The sequence below is a fragment of the Ambystoma mexicanum genome, chromosome 7p, assembly GCF_040938575.1.
Source record: "Ambystoma mexicanum isolate Mex_15411 chromosome 7p, UKY_AmexF1_1, whole genome shotgun sequence".
Taxonomy (NCBI): domain Eukaryota; kingdom Metazoa; phylum Chordata; class Amphibia; order Caudata; family Ambystomatidae; genus Ambystoma; species Ambystoma mexicanum.
The window spans coordinates 480,879,388-480,898,602 of NC_090939.1; the positions used below are offsets into that span (position 1 = coordinate 480,879,388).

A 19,215-nucleotide genomic window follows, 5' to 3' on the forward strand; every position below is an offset into this window, starting at 1 on the left:
TGTGTCAAAGACTTTAGGCAGGTCTATTAAAGCCACACAAAGTGGGGGATTACCTGACCAGCATGTATGGTCTCTGAGCATGTTTACTATCAACCCATTTAGGGTCCTTGACATGCCACACCTAAGCCGATCTGTGCTTTATCCAGAATGCCCTTACTCTCTGCCCAACTCTCCAACTCCAGCAAAACTGCACCTGCAGAACTTTTACTATATCCGTGAAGAAGGCTGAATGAGTGGTCATTGTTAGGATCTGCTTGATCGCCCTTCTTGAAGATTGGAACTATTACAGCAGACTTACAGCTTTCAGGACATGGGCCTCATTATCACTCTACTGCCACATTACGAGTTCTGCTCGCGGGGGCCGCTCTGCACGCCTGGTCAGAACAGACGTGCAGAGCGGCACCCGCGAGCAGAACAGGATGGTAGCAACGGTACCGTAATGAACAGTACCGCTGCTACCATCCTCCCCATTCCCATTGAGCCCCATGTGGGCTCAAATGGGAATGAGGACGTACCTGCTGCGGGTCCTGCGAAAGGGAAATTTTCGTGCCCTCCAAGGTCAGAATGGCCTGGTAATTCCCCTTTCGCAGGACCTGGAGCCGGACCTGAGTTTGGGGGTAGCCATGTCCTTATTAAGGGCATGGCTACCACCAAACTCGTAATGAGGCCCATTCGCTCCTCTCAATGGACTCAATGGAACGCTTAAAGATGAGATACAATATTGTGGTCCAGGTCTCTAAATCAGCCTTTAGAATAGAATTAGATAAGTCATCTTCTAGATCTTCTGACATGCAGTTGCTTTAGCCCAAGTATTGCAAAGCTTTCCTACCATTTAATAGGGAACAAAAATTACAAAATTACAGCTGTTATTTGTGACAAGAGTTTCCAGCATTACCTCCCCCTGTCGTTGGCGTATTAAATAGCATTTTTCCTTAGATGTCTCAATTATTTCCTTACTTCTTTCTTACACTTCCAGGTTAGTTCATCAAAGCAGGATTTATGGCTGGTCTCTTTTATTTGCCCACCCCTTTGAGGTTTAACCAGATCCCAAAGAAAGCATCTGAAACTGTCTGACTGACATGCAGATCTTAATTTCGCCCATGATTTGACTTTTAGGGAGTCTTTCTGATTTGTATTCAGACCTTTCCATTTCCGTTTGAACTTAACCAAGCGGTTTCCCCCCCCATTAACCATTGGTTCTATATGCTGCCCACTACTATCGGATGAACCCCCACAGCTACAGCATCCTGAGGGTCAGCATATTGTGATCACTTCTCTGAGTGGGTCTTATTCACATCCCAGCACAACACTCAAAGAGATCCCTTTCTGGCATCCATGCTTGGTGCACTTCCAATGATCTCTGCCTCAATGCCGGCAAAACAAAGATCTTTCCTAATTGGACCCCGGTTCTTGAATTCTTCCCTTCGCTCTGGCCTTCCTTCACGGGTACTGCCCCCGCTCCCTCCTCTGAAGTCAGAAACTTTGGAGTTATCTTCGACTCCTCTCTCTCCTTCCTCTGTCATACTCAGGACATTGCCGAGAAGTCCCACTTTCAGCTCTTCCTTGTCAAAGAATTTCTCACCTTCCTCCGGAAGCTCAATGTTACCGAAGCCCTGGTTCTCCCTAGGCTTAACTATTGCAATGGCCTCCTCCTTAATCTTCCTTCTTCAACTCTGAATCCTCTCCAGCTTATCCAGAATAGGGCAGCAAGGCTTACCTGTGGCCTCAAGCCCAGGCACCCAATCTCTCCTGCCCTAAAAAGTCTTCACTGGCTCCCGGTTGCTACATGAATTAAATTAGAATCCCTCTGTATCATCCACAAAGCTTTCTGGAGCCGGGGACCATACTATCTGCAACTCTCTCTTACTAAATATTCCTCTGGCACCAAATCTGCATGTGTAAAGCATTTAGCTAAACAGAGGGCAGGAGGTTTATCTCTTTCCTCAGCTGGCTCCCTTCTTTGGAACAGCCTCCACCTCCCTCTTTGTCTTTGTCTTAAGCAGGACTTTCTTAAATTCCACAAGCTCCTCAAGACTTCCTCTTTACCTCCGCCTTCCCCCCACTCTCCTCAGCTAATCTCCCAGTTGGTTGTTTGGTGTTCCCTTATGCATCCACAGGGCCCTGACCTCCCACACTGAATCCCCCCACCCCCCAGCTTCTGTCTATCCTCGGCACTTGCCTCGGCTCGCCATCCACCATCAAGGCTCACACTTACTTTACATTGCACTTCATTTGTTGCTCACCCATGAGCACCACAGCACCTATCCCATTCCCCCTCCCTTCTGCACATGCACATTCTGAACACTCACAAGGCATAGAGGTTTTGTCTCCCGCTCTCCTGTATTCATATTTGTATGTATTTCAATTGTGTTTACATCCCCCTTATCCCTTCCCTATTGGCCTGTGGGTGCTTTGGAACAGTATTTACTTCCTGTATAAGCGCTTAACAAGAAACAATAAATAAATAAATAAATCTATTGACAAGATTATGTAATCAATAACAGATTTCGCCTGATTTCCTACCAAGGTATACCCCGGTTGCAGATCTCCCTCCACATTCCCGTTACACACGATCAAGTCCCATTGATCAAAGAAATTAAGCCACCTCCTGCCCTTTTCCACCACACAGCCTATACCAAGTAGTTCCAAACAATATGAATTTAAATCACCCGCTAGTAGAATGCTCATCCCTCCAACCTGACTCCCAACATTTGATAGAATATCATAAACAGACTTACGGAACTCATCTAGCTTGGAACAGGTAGGGTTATAGTCAAGATTCAATACCATAATGCTTGTTCTTGACAAATTAACATAAAAATCCATGTTGGTTTCAAGAATTCCATACTCAGAATTTGCTTTAGTTGTTACTTTTGTAATCTTAGAATTTCTTGCGGAAATAATCAGACCATCAGATGGTCGTCCACCGTTATTATTAATTGCCAGTTGACATATTATAGTGAAGCCATCAAATTTGACTTCAGAAAGCAGCCACGTTTCTTGTAGTAGGATTAAATCAAAAGAACGTAAGGTATCATCACAAGCATTTTCACTGATAAAACTCCTATAACCCTGCGTATTCCAGCTTAATACATTGAGTGCGTTATTTACTAAAGCAGAGCTTTATTTTCATTAAGCTTCTGAAAGACTTGAGTCAAGGTCCCCGTCAGCAATGCCCACATCCTACTCTTGGAACTCCCCATTTAGTCACTCCCATTTACTTGTGTTAACACAGACATTTGCCCACTGGACTTTTTGCCCGTTTCTGGTTGAATCCCACCCAATATTCCCCTAACTACATTTTTCCTCTCTTTGGGTTTTGTCTTAAAACTGTTTTTCAAAAATGCACCTGCCGCTGACAATAAAGCATTCAAACCCAATCACGACTAAATACCCACATCCACTATATTAGTTACATTTGCATAGGGGAAGTGTATATAACCTATATCATAGGTAGAATATAAGTAAAGCTCTGGCACATCCTTCACAATTTTCAAAATCGATTTGTCTATTCAAGATTGACTGATCTCCAGTGTTTGACATATGTTCCATCCAAACGTGAGGAGGCTCAACAAGAGTTGGAAAAATCCTCTTTACTTGAAGTTTCCTTTTCTTTCTTTCCCTCTTCCTTTTTTAATAGGTTGATCACAGTTGTTGCTGTATCATTATCTTGCAAAGTCGTTGTCGCTGCAACATTTGAATGGAAAGTTGATCTTGCCTGAGTCTCTGGGAGCACTAAAGGCAATGTATGGAGTAGGGGCGAATGGTTGCCAGTAACCAGGTTTACTTTTGGTTTATTTTTCCCTATTAGAAAAATCGGCACCCACTGTTCTACCGGTAGTTTGGATTTTGTCATTGTTTCTTTCCTTTGCAGGACTTGCTGTGAATCCAGCTGTCTCCAATCTATCTGTGCTTGTTCATTTGCGCAGGGCTACTTTTTTTGTTGGGCATAATTAATTCCCCCCCCCCTCACTGGGGCCGTTTGATGACCTCTATCAGCTGAAATACTCAGGGGTTCCTCGGTTTCACATGCTTGACTTTGCATAGAAAAGTCCTTGTTTTCAACCTCCATACGGTCGATCATCTCCAGACTCTCCCTTAATAGACAACAATTGCTTATCATCTATTCATGACACTTTTCATTCTTTCCTTCTCTCACTTCATTAAGAGATTGTTCCTCTTCTGATCTCACATCCGATCTCACATCCTCGATATGTTCTTGAGCCCTTAACATTTGTCCCCTGTTTGTTGCTTCTTTTCTTGTTTTTATTTGTTCTCCCCTTTTATGGCAGAATGTCCACTTGGCTTTTACAGCCACTACTTCAAACTCCTGATCAGTCAATCAAGCCAGTATCCACCCTGGCCACTGATGCCACATCCTACCATTGTGAAATTGTTCCGTTTTGGTGATCTTAGTATCCCCATCTTTCTTTCTCTAAAATATTCCTCATCACATTGATCTTGAGGGTATCTTCAATATATTTTTTTACCTTAGAATTAATCGACTCTGCGTTTGTTTTCTGCCTTGTGAGTCCATTTGAGAATACAGAATTGTATACTTCTAGCGTATTTAAGAGACTTTCTACTTTCTGATTTAGAGCCGCTAAAGAAATTGATGTTTTTGTTTGATGCAGAACATTCCTGCTACATTGCTTTTCAATCAAATCCCATACCATTTCAATCGTCAGCTTTATTTCTGCTGATTGCAAAACATTTGTAGACAGAGTGTCTTTTATGTTTTCATATAAATTAACAAAGGAACTCAATACTACATTCAATATGCAGATATCAATGGTGCTGGCAACTTTACTCTTTCATCCATGTATTTTAATGTTTCATCATGGTAACCTCGAACTGAACTATACTGCCCCTCCACTGAGTCAAAAGTCAAGTGTTCCGTTAAGATTGAAGCTGGATTGCTCACCATGTCAATTCCGACCTCATCCACAGACTTGATTTCACTCAGATCAACAGTGATGATGGAATTCCGATCTTCCAAAATGTCTAATTCTCTTTCCACTATTAAAAGGGCTTCCAAAATACTTCTATCAGACACTCCTAAGGCAGGCTCCAGATAGTTCATCTTAACTCCATATGTATTCATTGTAGACCTTGTTCCCAGCTTTAGAAAGACATCTTTCATATTCCTCTGTGATTTATTACCTAAAATATAGGGTTCACCCTCTATGCCAAGAAGGAGAGAAGTTGGCTCAGAGTAAACCTGGGCTCTAGTTACACCCATATATAATGAATTAGAGATATTTGTATCTAATGAAACCGGGTAAGCATTCGGCCACAACTCCAAGTTTGTACATGGGTTTATCATGACTTTCTCTGAGGCAGCGTTGACTAAGCCTTCTCCCCTGGGTGTAGATGAAGAGCTGGGAATTCGGTTTCTACTACTCAACTTACTCTCCCACATCTGCTCTGAGAAATTATCTTGAATTGCCTGGATAGAAGAGACGTTATTCAACGTCAATGGCTCTGAAGTTGAACCCAGGCCTCCTCTTTTTATAGTCTGGCAGCCCCCCTCGATCAACACGGGAGCTATCAAGGCATGCACTGGGTTCTGGTTTTCTGGTTGCTGCAGCTGATTACTCATACCATTGAGAGGGCTCGTTCATGTGTCAGATGGCTTATCCATTTGATCTTGCTTATGCTTCACGTTAATATTGTTAAAGCTGTTTAAGCCGTTAAGAGTTTATTTAAATCTTCTTACTCCACCAGATTCATGGTCCCACTTCCTACCACAGCATGACTTGGACATACGGTAGAACCTCCTTGGTATGCCTATACTGTTTATAGCGTAACCATGAGTTGAGGAAGGGAAAAGAAAAAGGAAAAAATAAAGAAGGTAAGGAGAAAAGGAGATAGAGCATGAGCACAAATGTGCAAACTAGCACTCCGCTCTTGACTTCGCACGTGTTTAACAAATGTCGGCAAGTGCCACTGAAGTTGTAGATTCAACGTCAAGATAGAAGTAGCAAACAAGAATAAAGGCAGGGCAGCGAGGCACCACGGGCTCAAAGGTAATCACCTGCCATCACCCTTATTTCACTTTCGTACTGTGGCACGCTATACTGTGTTCCACTGCTCCAGTTCAAACACACAGTACTTCAGTAGGTTGATCATTTTCCAATCTCAGGACTTAACTAATGATAGTAATTATGCCCCCCACCACGCTTTGCACCAAGTGGTTTACAATTGCAGGAGAAAGTCTTCAGAACAGCCAATCAGTGGAAGAAACTTACCGGCCTCCTAACCCCTCGACCCGCCAAACCGTTCACTTACGCTTGCTTGTTGCGAGGGAACGCGCATGGCGGCGTGGGGCCAGTTAAGTAGTCTTTTCAAAGTTTTAGGTGCCCAATGCAAATGCCTGCTCCAAGAATTCTGCAACAGAATCCAAATGCCATGACACTTCCATCAAACCATTCACTTACACTGACTTGCTGTAAGTGCGGTGCACGCGCATGAGCGTGTGGGGACCAGTTAAATATTCTTTAGGTGTCTAATGCAGATGCCTGCTCCAAGAATACTGCAACTGAATCCAAATGCCAAGACACTGCCGCCAAACCATTCACTTAAGCTCACTTGCTGTGAGCATGCACGCATGAGCGCATGGGGGCCTGTTAAGTAGTCTTTTCAAAGTTTTAGGTGTCCAATGCAGATGCCTGCTCCAAAAATACTGCAGCACGATCCAAATGCCAAGACACTGCTGCCAAACCGCTCACTTGCTCTTTATTATAAAATGACTGCTACTAGTTGTGTTGTTCTAGACTCTGGATTAACCACATATTAGCCGCTTTCGGTGGCCAGAGGACATGTATCTACAACTTAAATGATGTATGGTGTACTGTGCCCCTCTAAACACTGCTATGAGTGATGTGTTGTGGATAAAATGTCACTTAATGGGTTAGCAACTTTCCAGGATATGTTTAACCAATTTACAACACTGAGGGTCATAGATATTTTAAAAGTTAATTCATGACGTAATGGTGGATATTATTCTAAATGTAATGGTTTTTTGCTGGATCGGTGCAAACCTAGTTGTCGGAACAGTGGATTGCAGCTTGTATGTAAGAGTTACCCTCTTGGCATTCCAAGTCAGAGTTTATTGCTATAATCTCCGTGGTCAGCATGTTCCTTGCTGGCCTGTGCACCTCTGCAGCCCCTCCTTTTGTGGCAGTAGGCTCAGCCAAGGTCCATGTTAGATCCTGATTTCCAGCCGAGGCATCAGTGGGTAACAGGATAACTGGGCCGCAGCTCCAGCGGGAGCAATGATGACACGTACACACGCGTGTTGCTGTCTGCCCAGAACTGCCCTCGCTGAGCGGGAGTGGGCCTTTTATTAGTAACGCCTTACGTCACCGCGTTGCAGGACGTAAGTCGGATATAACATTCCGCCTTTATTTTAACCAAACATTTACAAAACAATGCGACAACGGGTAAGTGTTTCTTAACGTGAGTTCGGTAGTCTCTCGGCTGTTCTTCTACCACTCATAGTCTCTGAGTCTGGCTGGGGGCCGGTGCGCAGTTCTTAGCTCACATCGTCCACCCCTGGGCGCTATCCCGTGATTCCCCTCGGGTTGCTCACCTTCATAGTACCGCTCACCCAGCTCTGGTTCACTTGGCAAATCTTCCACTCTGTCTTCGATGGTCATTTCACCTTCCTGGTGATTACTCTCCTCTCCCCTTAGCTGGTCATCTTCTTCTTCATGTTGTGGGGCACCATCCGTCCATGGGTGCTTTGGGACTGTCTTGAACCAAGATGCGTTTCTTGTGACTTGTCTCTGTCCCCTCCTGGCTGTTACCATGGTCCCGTGCCTTTGGGTTATAGTCCATGGGAGGGAGTCATATTGTGTGTCTAGTTTGGATTTGGATGGGCTTCTCACCATCACCACCTGGTCACCTACTTGGTGACGGGACCTTTTGGAGTTCCTCTTGTTGCTCATGTGCTCGTTAGCCACGGTTTGTTTTAGCTCGGTGCGTGCCCTGTCGTACGCGTCCGTGCTCCTGCTCGGGTGATGGGGAATGGATGAGTTGATGATGGTTCCGAACATCATGTCCGCCGGCGGTATCCCCGTTGAGCTGTTACCCTGTAATTCCTCAGGAATCTGTAGAGGTTCACTCTCCAGGGGCTTGAGTTTGTGCGTGACAGGCACAGGACTTTGTTTATTGTCCGCATGAAACGTTCCACGTCGCCGTTGGCCTGCGGCCATCTTGGCATAATGTGGTGGTACTGAATATTGAGTTCGGTTAGGTAATTTTTGAACTCCTCTCCTTGGAATGGTGGGCCATTGTCACTCCGAATCCGCCTTGGGAGGCTGTGAGTGGTGAACATTTTCTCCATCGCGGGTATGACCAGCTCCGCCGCCGTGGAGGTCACGATTTCGACTTCTGGGTATTTGGAGTGATCGTTGATCGCCACCAATAGGTGTGTGCCTTCTTGTATCTTAAAGAAGTCTATGCTGATGACGTCCCATCTTGAGGACCCTCGCTCCGCCGATAGTATGAGCTAGGGATTGGGCGGTGCTCCCATTATTTGGCATGGGAGATATGTGTTGATCAGTTGCTCCACTTTCCCATCGATCTGTGGGAACCAGATGTGGTGTCTGATCCGGGCCTTGGTTCTTACCATTCTGGTGACCCTCGTGTGCCAATGCCATGATTCTGTCCTGCATGCTCGTGGGGATGACGATGCGGGTCCCTCTTAAAATGAGCCCTTCTTCTGTAATTGAAAGGTCTTGTCTCACTACGACTATGCCAGTTAAGAACTCCTTTGCTTCGGCCGTTCGATTGTGGATGTTTCGTAGAAAAGACTTCTATTCCCCCGAGATGATCGTGTCCTTGACTAGGTTACAGCAGGGATCGGCTTGCGTGGGCTCTACAATGTCTTCAATGCTGATGGCTCTTGGCTTCATTGTGTGGATCCCCTGGCAAATGTCTTCCTCAGTTTCTTCCGCTGCGTGTATTTCCCCTGGTTTGGCTGCTCTCGGGTGTCTTGACAGGAAGTCAGCTGGGTTTCCACTGCCTGGCTGATATGCTAACTCAAAGTCATATTGTTGTAGGTGTAACCACTTTCCTATCCTGGCTGGGGGATGTGAGGATGAGCCAGTGAAGATCGGGAGTAGCGGTTTGTGGTCCGTGTAGGCCTTGAATTTTCGGCCAAAGAGATAGAGATGAAAATGGCGGCAGCCCCTCAACACTGCAATCGCTTCTTTTTCGATATGGGAGTACCGTTTCTCCGTTGGCGTCAGGGCGCGGGAGGCGTATGCGATCGACATTGACTCTCCTGTGTTGGCCACTTGTATGAGGATGGCTCCAAGGCCCACTGGGCTGGCATCAACGTACAGCTCGGTCGACAATGTGGGGTCATAATATGCCATGGTGGTGTCTGCCGAGAGTGATGCCTTGATTTTCTCGAACGCTTCTTGGCAGGCAGGGTCCCACGCCCATTTTATGCTGGCCTTTGTGAGTTCCCTTATTGGTTCTGATAGCATCGCTAGGTTGGAGATGAAACTCCCGCAGTAGGTTGCCATTCCTAGGAAACTGCGTACCTCCATAGGTGTCATGGGGGGTGAGGCAGCTTGATGTCTGCTACTTTTTGGGGATCCGCCGAGATGCCTGCCCTGTTGAAGGTATACCCAAAGAAAGAGATCTCCTCTTTTAGGAATTCGCACTTGACCTTGTGAATTGTTAATCCTGCATCCTCTAGCCTGCTGAGTAGCATGTGGAGCCGTCGTATGTGTTCTTCCTTGTCCTTTGCGTGTATGAGGATGTCATCGCTGACATTTAATACCCCCAGGATGCCGCGTAGCGTTTGCTGAAATACTTCGGCTGCTGAGGAGATCCCGAAGCTGAGTCGCTTCTACCTGCGTAGGCCAATGTGAGTGGAAAATGTCGTGATGTACCTGGACCCATGGTGGAGTTTTAGTTGGTGATATCTGGCATTCAGGTCGACCTTCGAGAATACCTTGGATCCAGTGAGGTCCGCTACTATCTCATCGAGGGTCGGGGTGATGTGATGCTCCCGTTTTATCGCTGCATTGGGGAGGCGCATATCAATGCATATTCTCACTTTCCCGGGCTGTTTGGGTTTCTTGGTGACTACCATGGGTGACACCCATGGTGTTGGTCCGGTGACTTCCTCAATGATGCCAGCATCCTCGAGTGCTCAGGGCTCTTTCTCCACCTGGTTTCATATGTGGAATGGCGTTCTATGGTGTCATACTGTTCGGTGTTGGATGGACTCGTCGATGTGCAGCTTGATGGACTTCCCTTTTAGGCATCTAATCCCCTTGAGGAGGTTTGGGTACTTCCCGAGGATGCTGTCAATGTCTTGTGATTCATTCACCTCGCATATGAAGCTGATGAGGCCGAGGTCCTCTGCCGCGTCTCCGCTTAGTAGACACTTGATTCCGGCATTTACGACATAGATTTTGGACTGCAGCGACTTGTCACCCTTGCTGAGTGTGGTCTGGAATCGACCTGCTATGGGCAATGGAGTCTTGCACCCATATGCAAACAACAGTGTGTCCGTTGTTTTCAGGACTGGTGGGGGCCGTAGTCTCTTGAATGCGGTCAGCGGCATGACATTGACGGATGCCCCAGTGTCTATGGTCATTCAGATGTCTTGTCCCTGGATGGCTATTTGGCATTTCCGCCTTCTCAGTTTCCTTTTGGGTGTGGTGTCACCGTAGTTCCGTGCCGAGACCAGGTATATTTTCTTTCCTTTCTTCCATTGTTCATTTGCGGGCCCTTGCTGTGGTTGTGTCACATCGTCCCCCTCCTCCTCGGTCGATGAATTTGCCATCTCGACTCGGCGAGCACTGGCCTGTTTCTTCTTCTTTCCCAAGGTTGGGATCCTATTTCGGGGATTCTGGGGTTGTTGTGGCAGCCCCGCGGATCTGCAGACTTTGGCGTAGTGGTCCTTTCTGTCGCATGCCCCACACGTGGTGCCTTGAGCTGGGCAATTGCGTCTACCATGGCGAGGTCCTCCGCACCACCCATACTCTGCGGGTCCTGGGGTTCTTGGTTGCCATCTGGGGTATGCATTGTTGCCACCGGTTTCTTCCCTCGTGTGTTGGCGGTTCGTGATTTGGGCCACCTTCACCGTCGTGAATGCCGGTGAATGCCTCTGGTGGCCAAGTTCCAGGATCCTGGTCAGAGATATGCCTTTTTCTCTGAGCACCATCCTCCTCAGTTTTTCTGATTGCATCCCATTCATGATCTGTCATCGGATTTCCTTTTCAATGTTGGTAAATTCACATGAGATTGCGGGCTTCCGTAGCCTCGTGTGATAGGCATCCAGTGTCTCATCCTCCAGCTGGATGGTAGTGCAGAATATAAATATCTCGTAGTCTGGATTGAGCTGGGGCATGAAGTGGGCCATGAGCGCATCCTTGGTTTGTTGGTAGACGTCGAGGCTATCTGTTATTGCCAGCAAATTGAAGATCCGTAGTATTTCTTTCCCGACGTTTAGTAGGAGGTGCGACCTCATTTTCCTTGATGTGGTAAAGTCTTTGCACTCCATGGCCATCTCGCATTTTTGTAGCCACAGCTGCCACCATGGGCCAACCGATGACGGGTCGGTGTATGGCTCAAAGGGACCAAGTGCGATCGACGTTCCCTCTTGTGGGCGTGCTTGTGGCGTGGATGGTGATACATTTGTGGCCAGTCTGGAGGGCGTGCTAGACCTGGGAGTAGAGATTCCCATCGCCATGGTGCGTGGCCCTGGTGCTTGCCTGTGTGCACGTGCTGTGATGTCCCCTCACCTCGGTGACTGCCGCCAAGCTTAGTTCTCAGGTCGTGTGGTGGAGATGTGCGCTCGACACTCTTGCCTGTCGCCCTTTTCATGCAGGTGGGCCCAATGACATCTGCCACTGGGTCTTGCGCCTTCAGGATCTTAGCTGTATGGCCACTTTGTGATCATGTGTGGATGTGTCCGGAATTGTTTCAGGCCAGATGGAGAATGGCAGGAGAAAACGAGAAAAAATTGTGCCCCTGCTGAGGGCTTAATTTGCTGGGTGTCGCCTGCACCGTTCGTCTGCTTGCCTCGTCGCCAATGTTTGATCCTGATTTCCAGCCGAGCCTTCGGCGGGAAACAGGATGACTGGACCCCATGCTATTAGGCCCCGCTGCGCAGCTCCAGCGGAAGCAATGATGACACGTACACACGCGTGTTATTGTCTGCCCGGAACTGCCCTCGCTGAGCGGGGGCGCGGGATTTATTAGTAACAGCTTACATCACCGCGTTGCGGGGCATAAGGCGCATATAACAGCCCCCACTGCTCCCAGCAGATTGCACTATATGAGGCTATTCTGACTTGCGCCAAATTCCTTCCTTTGTGTGTCTCTTGCAGAGGCGGTAGATATGTGCACGATTTCTACACAATTAAGGGGCCAACACAAACATGTCTGTATGTTGTTATGGCATAAGAACATTTTGTATGTGCATAGGCATGTGGCTATGTTGGAATGGATTGACGGCTATTCAGTGATTTTACTGAAAAAATAAAGTAAAAAAAAAAAAAATTTTTTTACGGAAACATTTTTGCCGAAGAAAACACCAAATGTCTTTATATATATATGGGGTGGGGTAAGAGGTTAAAATAGGTGGGGAGGGGTTGGGGTGGGATTATAAATGGAGGGAAAGGGGTTTTGAGGTGTCCCACACAAATAAACAAAAATAAGAAATTGGTATTTCTTCGGTCAAAATGTTTAGTTTAGAAAGGTTTTCGGTATTTTTTAATTCAGTAAAATCTCATGTAACCAAATTGAAGTACTTCCACCTAAAGTTGACCTATGGCATCACTTACTTAGGAGCTGCAACATGAATATTATGAAAAGCGAGCCCATCAAACTCGTTAGTAAAAAGATGATTCAGGCTTAACGTCCTTACATTGATCTGCACCTCAAAGCATAGTTGCGCGTTTGAAGGAGGGGGAGGATTGTGTGGGTTCTGTGGATGATCATGTGAAACAACTAGGCCCTGACATACCTCCAATACATCAAATGATGAGGTCAGGATTACTTGCAATAATGTTTACAATACAAGACTGCCACGACATCGGGGCAGTGATGATAATTCCTTCTGGCACGTGTTCTACTCCTGCTTCTAAATCATTACATTAAAAGAGCATTCTCAGTGGTCCATGGTTGGAAGGCCAATAGTGGCTCATAGAATGTGTTCTTTCCAAACACTGCAGTCTTCCAGTGAAGCGGTCTGTAGAGGTGCAACAGACAGATGGACAGCCAGATCTCATAGTGTCAGTGGGCGAGATGTTCTTGTGGGATAAGGAAGCAGTAATGCTTAAATGCCATGCATAGCATTACTGCTGGGAGCATTGTGTGAGCATTGTTCTCGGAAAAATAGAAAGTGGAGGGTTGGGTCCCAACATGTTCCTGGTGGCTACAGGCTCACAACATGGTCACTTGGGTGGAAGTGCTGCCAGTGCTGATTATGTTTATTTCTCTCATTTCACTCCTTCAGTTTCTTGAAATCTGTGGTCTGCATAACAGCCAGATAATAATGTAGGGAAATGCATGTTGAAAGTGCTCTTCTAATCTGTACTTGTTTTACAGCCAGTACATTATGAAGAGAAGAATTGGTGTGAGGAGCAGTACTCTGGTGGGTGCTACACAAGTTACTTCCCACCGGGAATCATGACACAATATGGAAGGTAGGTTGAAAAAGATTTTGAATTTCCCCATGAAGGGCCCCATTTTCAATCTAGTTTGGTGTTATGGCGGGGCTCCACACGTTTTTAAACTCTTCTGGCGTTGTTTGCTGTCGCGCACCAATATGTTGCATGTGTGGCTAGTTCACGGGTTAAGTGCGTCCTGCTAGGATGAGACAACCCTGTGCTTTGGAAGTTCCAGCGGCAGGGCTGATGCAACCCTTCATTCTGAGATCAATACATTGATTACCATTATATTGGGTAATATTTACACCTGCTGTAACAGCACTTAGAAGATGGAAGAATGTAGCATGCACCACTATATATATAAGAACTCAAATTATTGTCATCTTTTCCGCTGTAGTGATTCCTGCAGCAAATGTAACTGTTGCACCTCCTAAAATCTAAATATTTTAAGTAATTGTTTATTAATTTGTCAAGACCATAATCTTTGGTGCTTATGACACTAACTTCTCCTCATAGCCAGTCTGGAATTGTTTGATTTGGGAACAATAAGATCATAATACCATTTCCTGCTGAGTTTTTCTTTAAAGCAACATCAAGTGCCTGAAACATGGAGAGTTGTATTTATGTCCATTATTTTGACAGGGAATATTTTTTCAGCATTTTAACTTATTGCCAGAAATGATGAAAACTGTTCATGAGTTCAGAGAGTGTTGGGAAAAGGCTTAGACTTAGACTTAGAAATGTTTAGCTGGAGGATTGATGGAGAATATCGTTGAGTTTGCGTCCAAAAATTGTTTGCAGCCTTAGTTTAGTTTAGTTATTTATTTATAAAGTGCACCTAACCCTCGGGTAACTGGGCGCATGAACTTGATAAATGGTTACAAAAACAAAGCAGGGGTGAAATACTGGTAATATACAGAGACAAACCGACTCGGAGTTACAGACTAGGCGGCGTACATGTCAATACAGGTAAGTGCTGGAAGCTGGCGATGTTTACAATATTATGACAACGCAGGCAGAAGGCATGAGGCTGTTTAAAAGCCTTGTCTGTAAGCCAGTTCTTTACTTTAGTTTTGAAGGGTTGGAAAGATTGTTTGGTTCTGATCTAGAGAGGGAGAGAGTTACAACATTTGGCAGCTTGAACCTGGAAGCTGGCTCCTCCAGCGGTTTTTAGGTTAAGGGGCTAAACCTTACTTTTAGATTGAGTATCAGTTCTCCAATATCACCCTGCTCTGCTTTCCCAGCCTGAACATAGATTAGAAATAGGAGGATGATGGGGCCAGCATGTAGCGATTTGACCCATTTATGTTGGGCCCTTGAAGATCCTTGCTGTAATACTGCACGTTGACCATTCCAATGCGCTGCCAAAGTAATATCCCTACAGGCTGGGATAGAACGGTAACCAGGGAGCACCAGCGCACCCAATTCCCAATGCCCATTGCACTGCAGCCACCTACTGATCATATGGTTTGATAAGATTTCACATGGTTTTATTTTTTGGAAGCAATCAAACGATCACTTTCAAAGTCAGTCTGTGGAAATATGATTAAATATTGTAAAATATTGCTAAACATTGCTTTGTCAATTAACAACTAATACAAAGTCATTGAACTAATTGGATACACATGTTTCAAACCCGAAAGGGGTAAGGCTAAGTTATTGCTGTTATGCTATTCCTGACCATTTCTATTCATTTTCAAGGGTTCTTCGGCAGCCCGTTGGTCGTATCTACTTTGCTGGCACGGAAACTGCTACCGAGTGGAGTGGATATATGGAGGGAGCAGTACAGGCTGGAGAAAGAGCGGCAAGAGAGGTATTAGAAAACGTAACCTGGTAATAAAAGTGTTAAGAGTTGTAACATGTCTAAAAGAAGAGACACTCAATCTATTAATAGCCACTCCCTTGAAGACCTTTAAGGGCTGGGATTAAACCTGGTCTGTATTTTGGTTAAAATGCGAAATCGCTTTTTGTACCACTTACCCAATAATCACCCATCACTTTTTTTTAAAAAACATGTTTTTATTGGCATTTGTATAATTACAGGCTAACATTTCCGAAAGTTCTGTGGTTGATATTCTAACAAACAAAACAGGACCGAACATCAGTCCAGAACTCTTCCCCCCCCTCCCGTTGGAATGCAGATACAGTCTCTGCTGCGGCTTCAAGTTCTCTAGAGGTCTAGTCTAGGTGAACAGGTCCAAGATACGAAGTTTGTGGGGGCACCATTGTAACATGTAGTCACTTTGTAAATGTTCTAGTGCGGTGCCCATTACTGAGCTAAACTTTTGGGCTTCTCCCTGGATGTTGTAAGTGATTCTTTCCATGGCGATATGGTACCATATTCGTCTGAGCCAGTCTAGGTTGGACGGTGGAGATTGTTGTTTCCACTTTTGGGCTATTTCTAGCCAAGCCGCTGTTAGGAGTCCCATGAAGTTCTTTTCTTGGGAGATCGTCATTGTCCTGTCTTTAGGGTTTCAGAGGCCACACATCCACACCTCTTCCTGCAGGTTTTCGGTCCCCTCAAACATGGCTTGCATGTGGGTTTTAATATCTGTCCAAAATTGTGAAAGCTTTGGGCAGTCCCACCAGATGTGTCTCCAATTCCTTGCTGAGGGACAACCCCTCCAACATTTGTTTTGCGTGGACGGATACATTTTATGTAATTTTTCAGGGGTGTAATGACATTGGATCATAATTTTAATCCACGCTTCCCTCACCTGGATGGCTTTAGACCATTTAGGGATGATGTTCCATAAGTAGTCCCATTGTTCTTTTGTGATCTCTTTCCCGAACATGGTCTCCCATCTTCTTATATATAGCCATTTGACCTTTTCTGTCGGTGTATTGAGAAATCTGTATGTGGCTGATACGAATTTATTAATCCCGGAATTTGTCAAGATGTATTTTTCAAATGGAGTCAAGTTTCTGCTCACTGCTGATTTTATCCGTGGGGAGGAAAGCCAGTGGCAAAGTTGATTGTATTTGAATTTGTCCTTAGCTGTCAGCCCCAATAGGTCTCTGCAATCTGAGAATGTTCTGACTTGTTGCCCAATGAACATGTCCCCGACTTTTATGCAGTTTGCCTCCTCCCATTATAATAGGCCCCCTTCTCCATGCCTGGTTGGAGTTCTGGGTTGTCTAGTATCGGCATGAATAGAGCTGGGTCAATTGTTAGAATTTCATTTCGGGTCGATTTATTCCATATACCTAGAGGAGTGCTCAGCACCACGCTGATGTGTGTATTCTGGTGTCTATTTTCGAGCTTTGTCCATAGTACTTTGCGGAGTCGGTTCCTGGCCACTGCTCTTTCTTGTGCCTCCCATATCTTTTGTGAGGTGTCGGGGATCCATTATTTGAGGACCCACAGTTGGGCCGCTTCGTAGTATCTTCTGAAATGTGGCAGTGCCATTCCCCCCCATTCTCTTGGCGCTGTTAGTGTCTGACTCGATAGTCTCAGGTTTTTTTTCTGCCATATGTATCTCGATGTTGCCTTTGTGAGAGCTTTGGAGAACTCGGATCGGGAGCGCCTGGAAGGTGTACATTAGCCTTGGTAGGACGGTCATCTTGTTTACTGTCATTCTTCCCCACCATGATGTTAAGAGTGGATTCCACTTTGCCAGATCTCCTTTGATCTTTTCTAGGAGGGACGGGAAGTTTTCTGCATAGAGATTGGCAATTTTGTTTGTGAGGGTTACTCCCAGGTATTTGATCCCTTTTTTTGATGTTTTTAGTTGCAGCTCTGCCGCGAGGTTTTGGATATCTTCATCGTTCCCAGCTAAGGTTAGTATTTCTGATTTGTTTCTGTTGATTTTCAGTCCAGACATGGAGCAGTAGATCTCTATTTCTCTCATCAGAGTCGGAAGGGTTCCTTTGGGTTCCACAGAGCCAGGAGCATGTCATCTGCGTATGCCAATACTTTGCGTGTTATTCCTCCCATGTCGATTCCCTGTATTTCTGGGGTTTCTCTGATCCTCTGCAAAAGTGGTTCCAGGAAAATGGCGTAAAGCAGCGGGGAGAGTGGGCACCACTGTTTGGTGCCTCTCCGAATTTTGAATGAGTCTGTGAGATCCCCGTTCACCGCTATCCGAGCCGATGGGTTGTTATAGTTTGCTCGCATCATTTTTATGTATTCCTTTCCTAGTCCCATTTTCTCTAGGATGTGAAATAACATTGACCATTCCACGCGGTCAAATGCCTTTTCTGCGTCCAGCGCTAGATGAATGGCCGCAGTTTTCGTGTGTTCAATCTTCTCTATCAGGTGTGTGACCCGTCTGGTGTTGTCGTGGGTCATTCTGTTGGGGATAAAGCCCGCCTGGTGCTGATGAATTAACTTTTGAAGTACCTCCGTTAGACGTTAGGCCAGGATTTTGGTATATAACTTTGCATCCAGATTGATTAAAGCTATGGGGCGGTAAGAGCTTGGTGTTTCCGGATCTTTGCCTTGCTTGTGGAAGACTAGGATCTTTGTCTCATTCATGGAAGGGGTGATGTCCGTGCGATCCTTGAAGGTATTAAATAATTCCGTTAGATACGGGGTCAGCTCTCTTAAGTATGTTCTGTAGATTTGTGCCGTGAATCCATCCAGACCTGGTTCTTTGTTTTGGGTAGCTCCCGTATCGCCTCCTCCACCTCTTCTTCTGAGATAGGCTCGTCCAGTCTTTGCTTCTCCTCCTGCGTCACTGTCTGGAGCGTCACATTTCTCAAGTATGTTATCTGTTCTGCCTCTCTCGGGTTTTCTGTGGCGTATAGCTTTTGGTAATATTGTTGAAAGATCTTCCCCATTTCGGTTGTTAAGGTGTGTCTTTGGTCTTGTTCGTCTACCAGGGCTTTTATCGACTGGCACTGTCGTTTGCCCCGCAGTTGTCTGGCTAGTAATTTGTCTGCTTTATTCGACTTCGTCTTATACCAGTGCCTCAGGTGTAGGAGGTACCTTTCGGCTCGTTTGGTGCGTAGAGTCTCCAATTGGCCCTGGACATGTCTATATGCTCTTTTCACTTTCAAGGAGTTATTGTGCGCCATTTCTGCTCTCAATTCCGTACTCTTTGCCTCCAGTTCTGCCTCCCATTTGCTTAGTTGTTTGGTTCTTTGTGCTGTGAGTGCTATAATATGACCACATATCACTGCTTTGTATGCCTCCCAGAGGGTTGACTTGGAAATGTCCTGTGAATTGTTTTCGCTGAAGTACTCGTTGGTTCGCTCCCTGATGGCCTCTCTCATGACTGGATCTTGTGTGATTTCCCTCGGCATTGTCCATCTCCATAAGCGTGTTTGTTTACGCGTGGTGGCGAGGCTGATCCAAAGGGGGGCATGATCTGACAGGGAAATGTCATTCACCTCTGTCTCACAGACCTTCCCGAGTAGGCTTGACGACGTCCATATGTAGTCAATCCTGGCACTAGAACTGTGTACATGCGAGAAATGGGTGTACCCTGGCGTCGAGCCTCTAAGTCTCCTCCACGTGTCTTCTAGGGACAGTTTTGACATTGCTTTTTGGAGGGTTTTGGAAGGAGTGCCCTGCCCCATATGTCTTGGAGTCGAACTATCTATGTTTGAGTCCCATGCTAAGTTG

General features: G+C 45.8%; 1 protein-coding gene across 1 annotated transcript in view; it reads left to right on the top strand.

The window, feature by feature from the left end:
* The window catches only part of LOC138526129 (amine oxidase [flavin-containing]-like), a 569,128-nt gene that overhangs the window by 518,232 nt on the left and 31,681 nt on the right, over positions 1 to 19,215 (top strand). The window contains exons 12-13 of the mRNA XM_069636504.1: positions 13,585 to 13,682; positions 15,348 to 15,459. Of these exons, the coding sequence (XP_069492605.1) occupies positions 13,585 to 13,682; positions 15,348 to 15,459 (210 nt within the window). The remainder of the gene's footprint in view (positions 1 to 13,584; positions 13,683 to 15,347; positions 15,460 to 19,215) is intronic.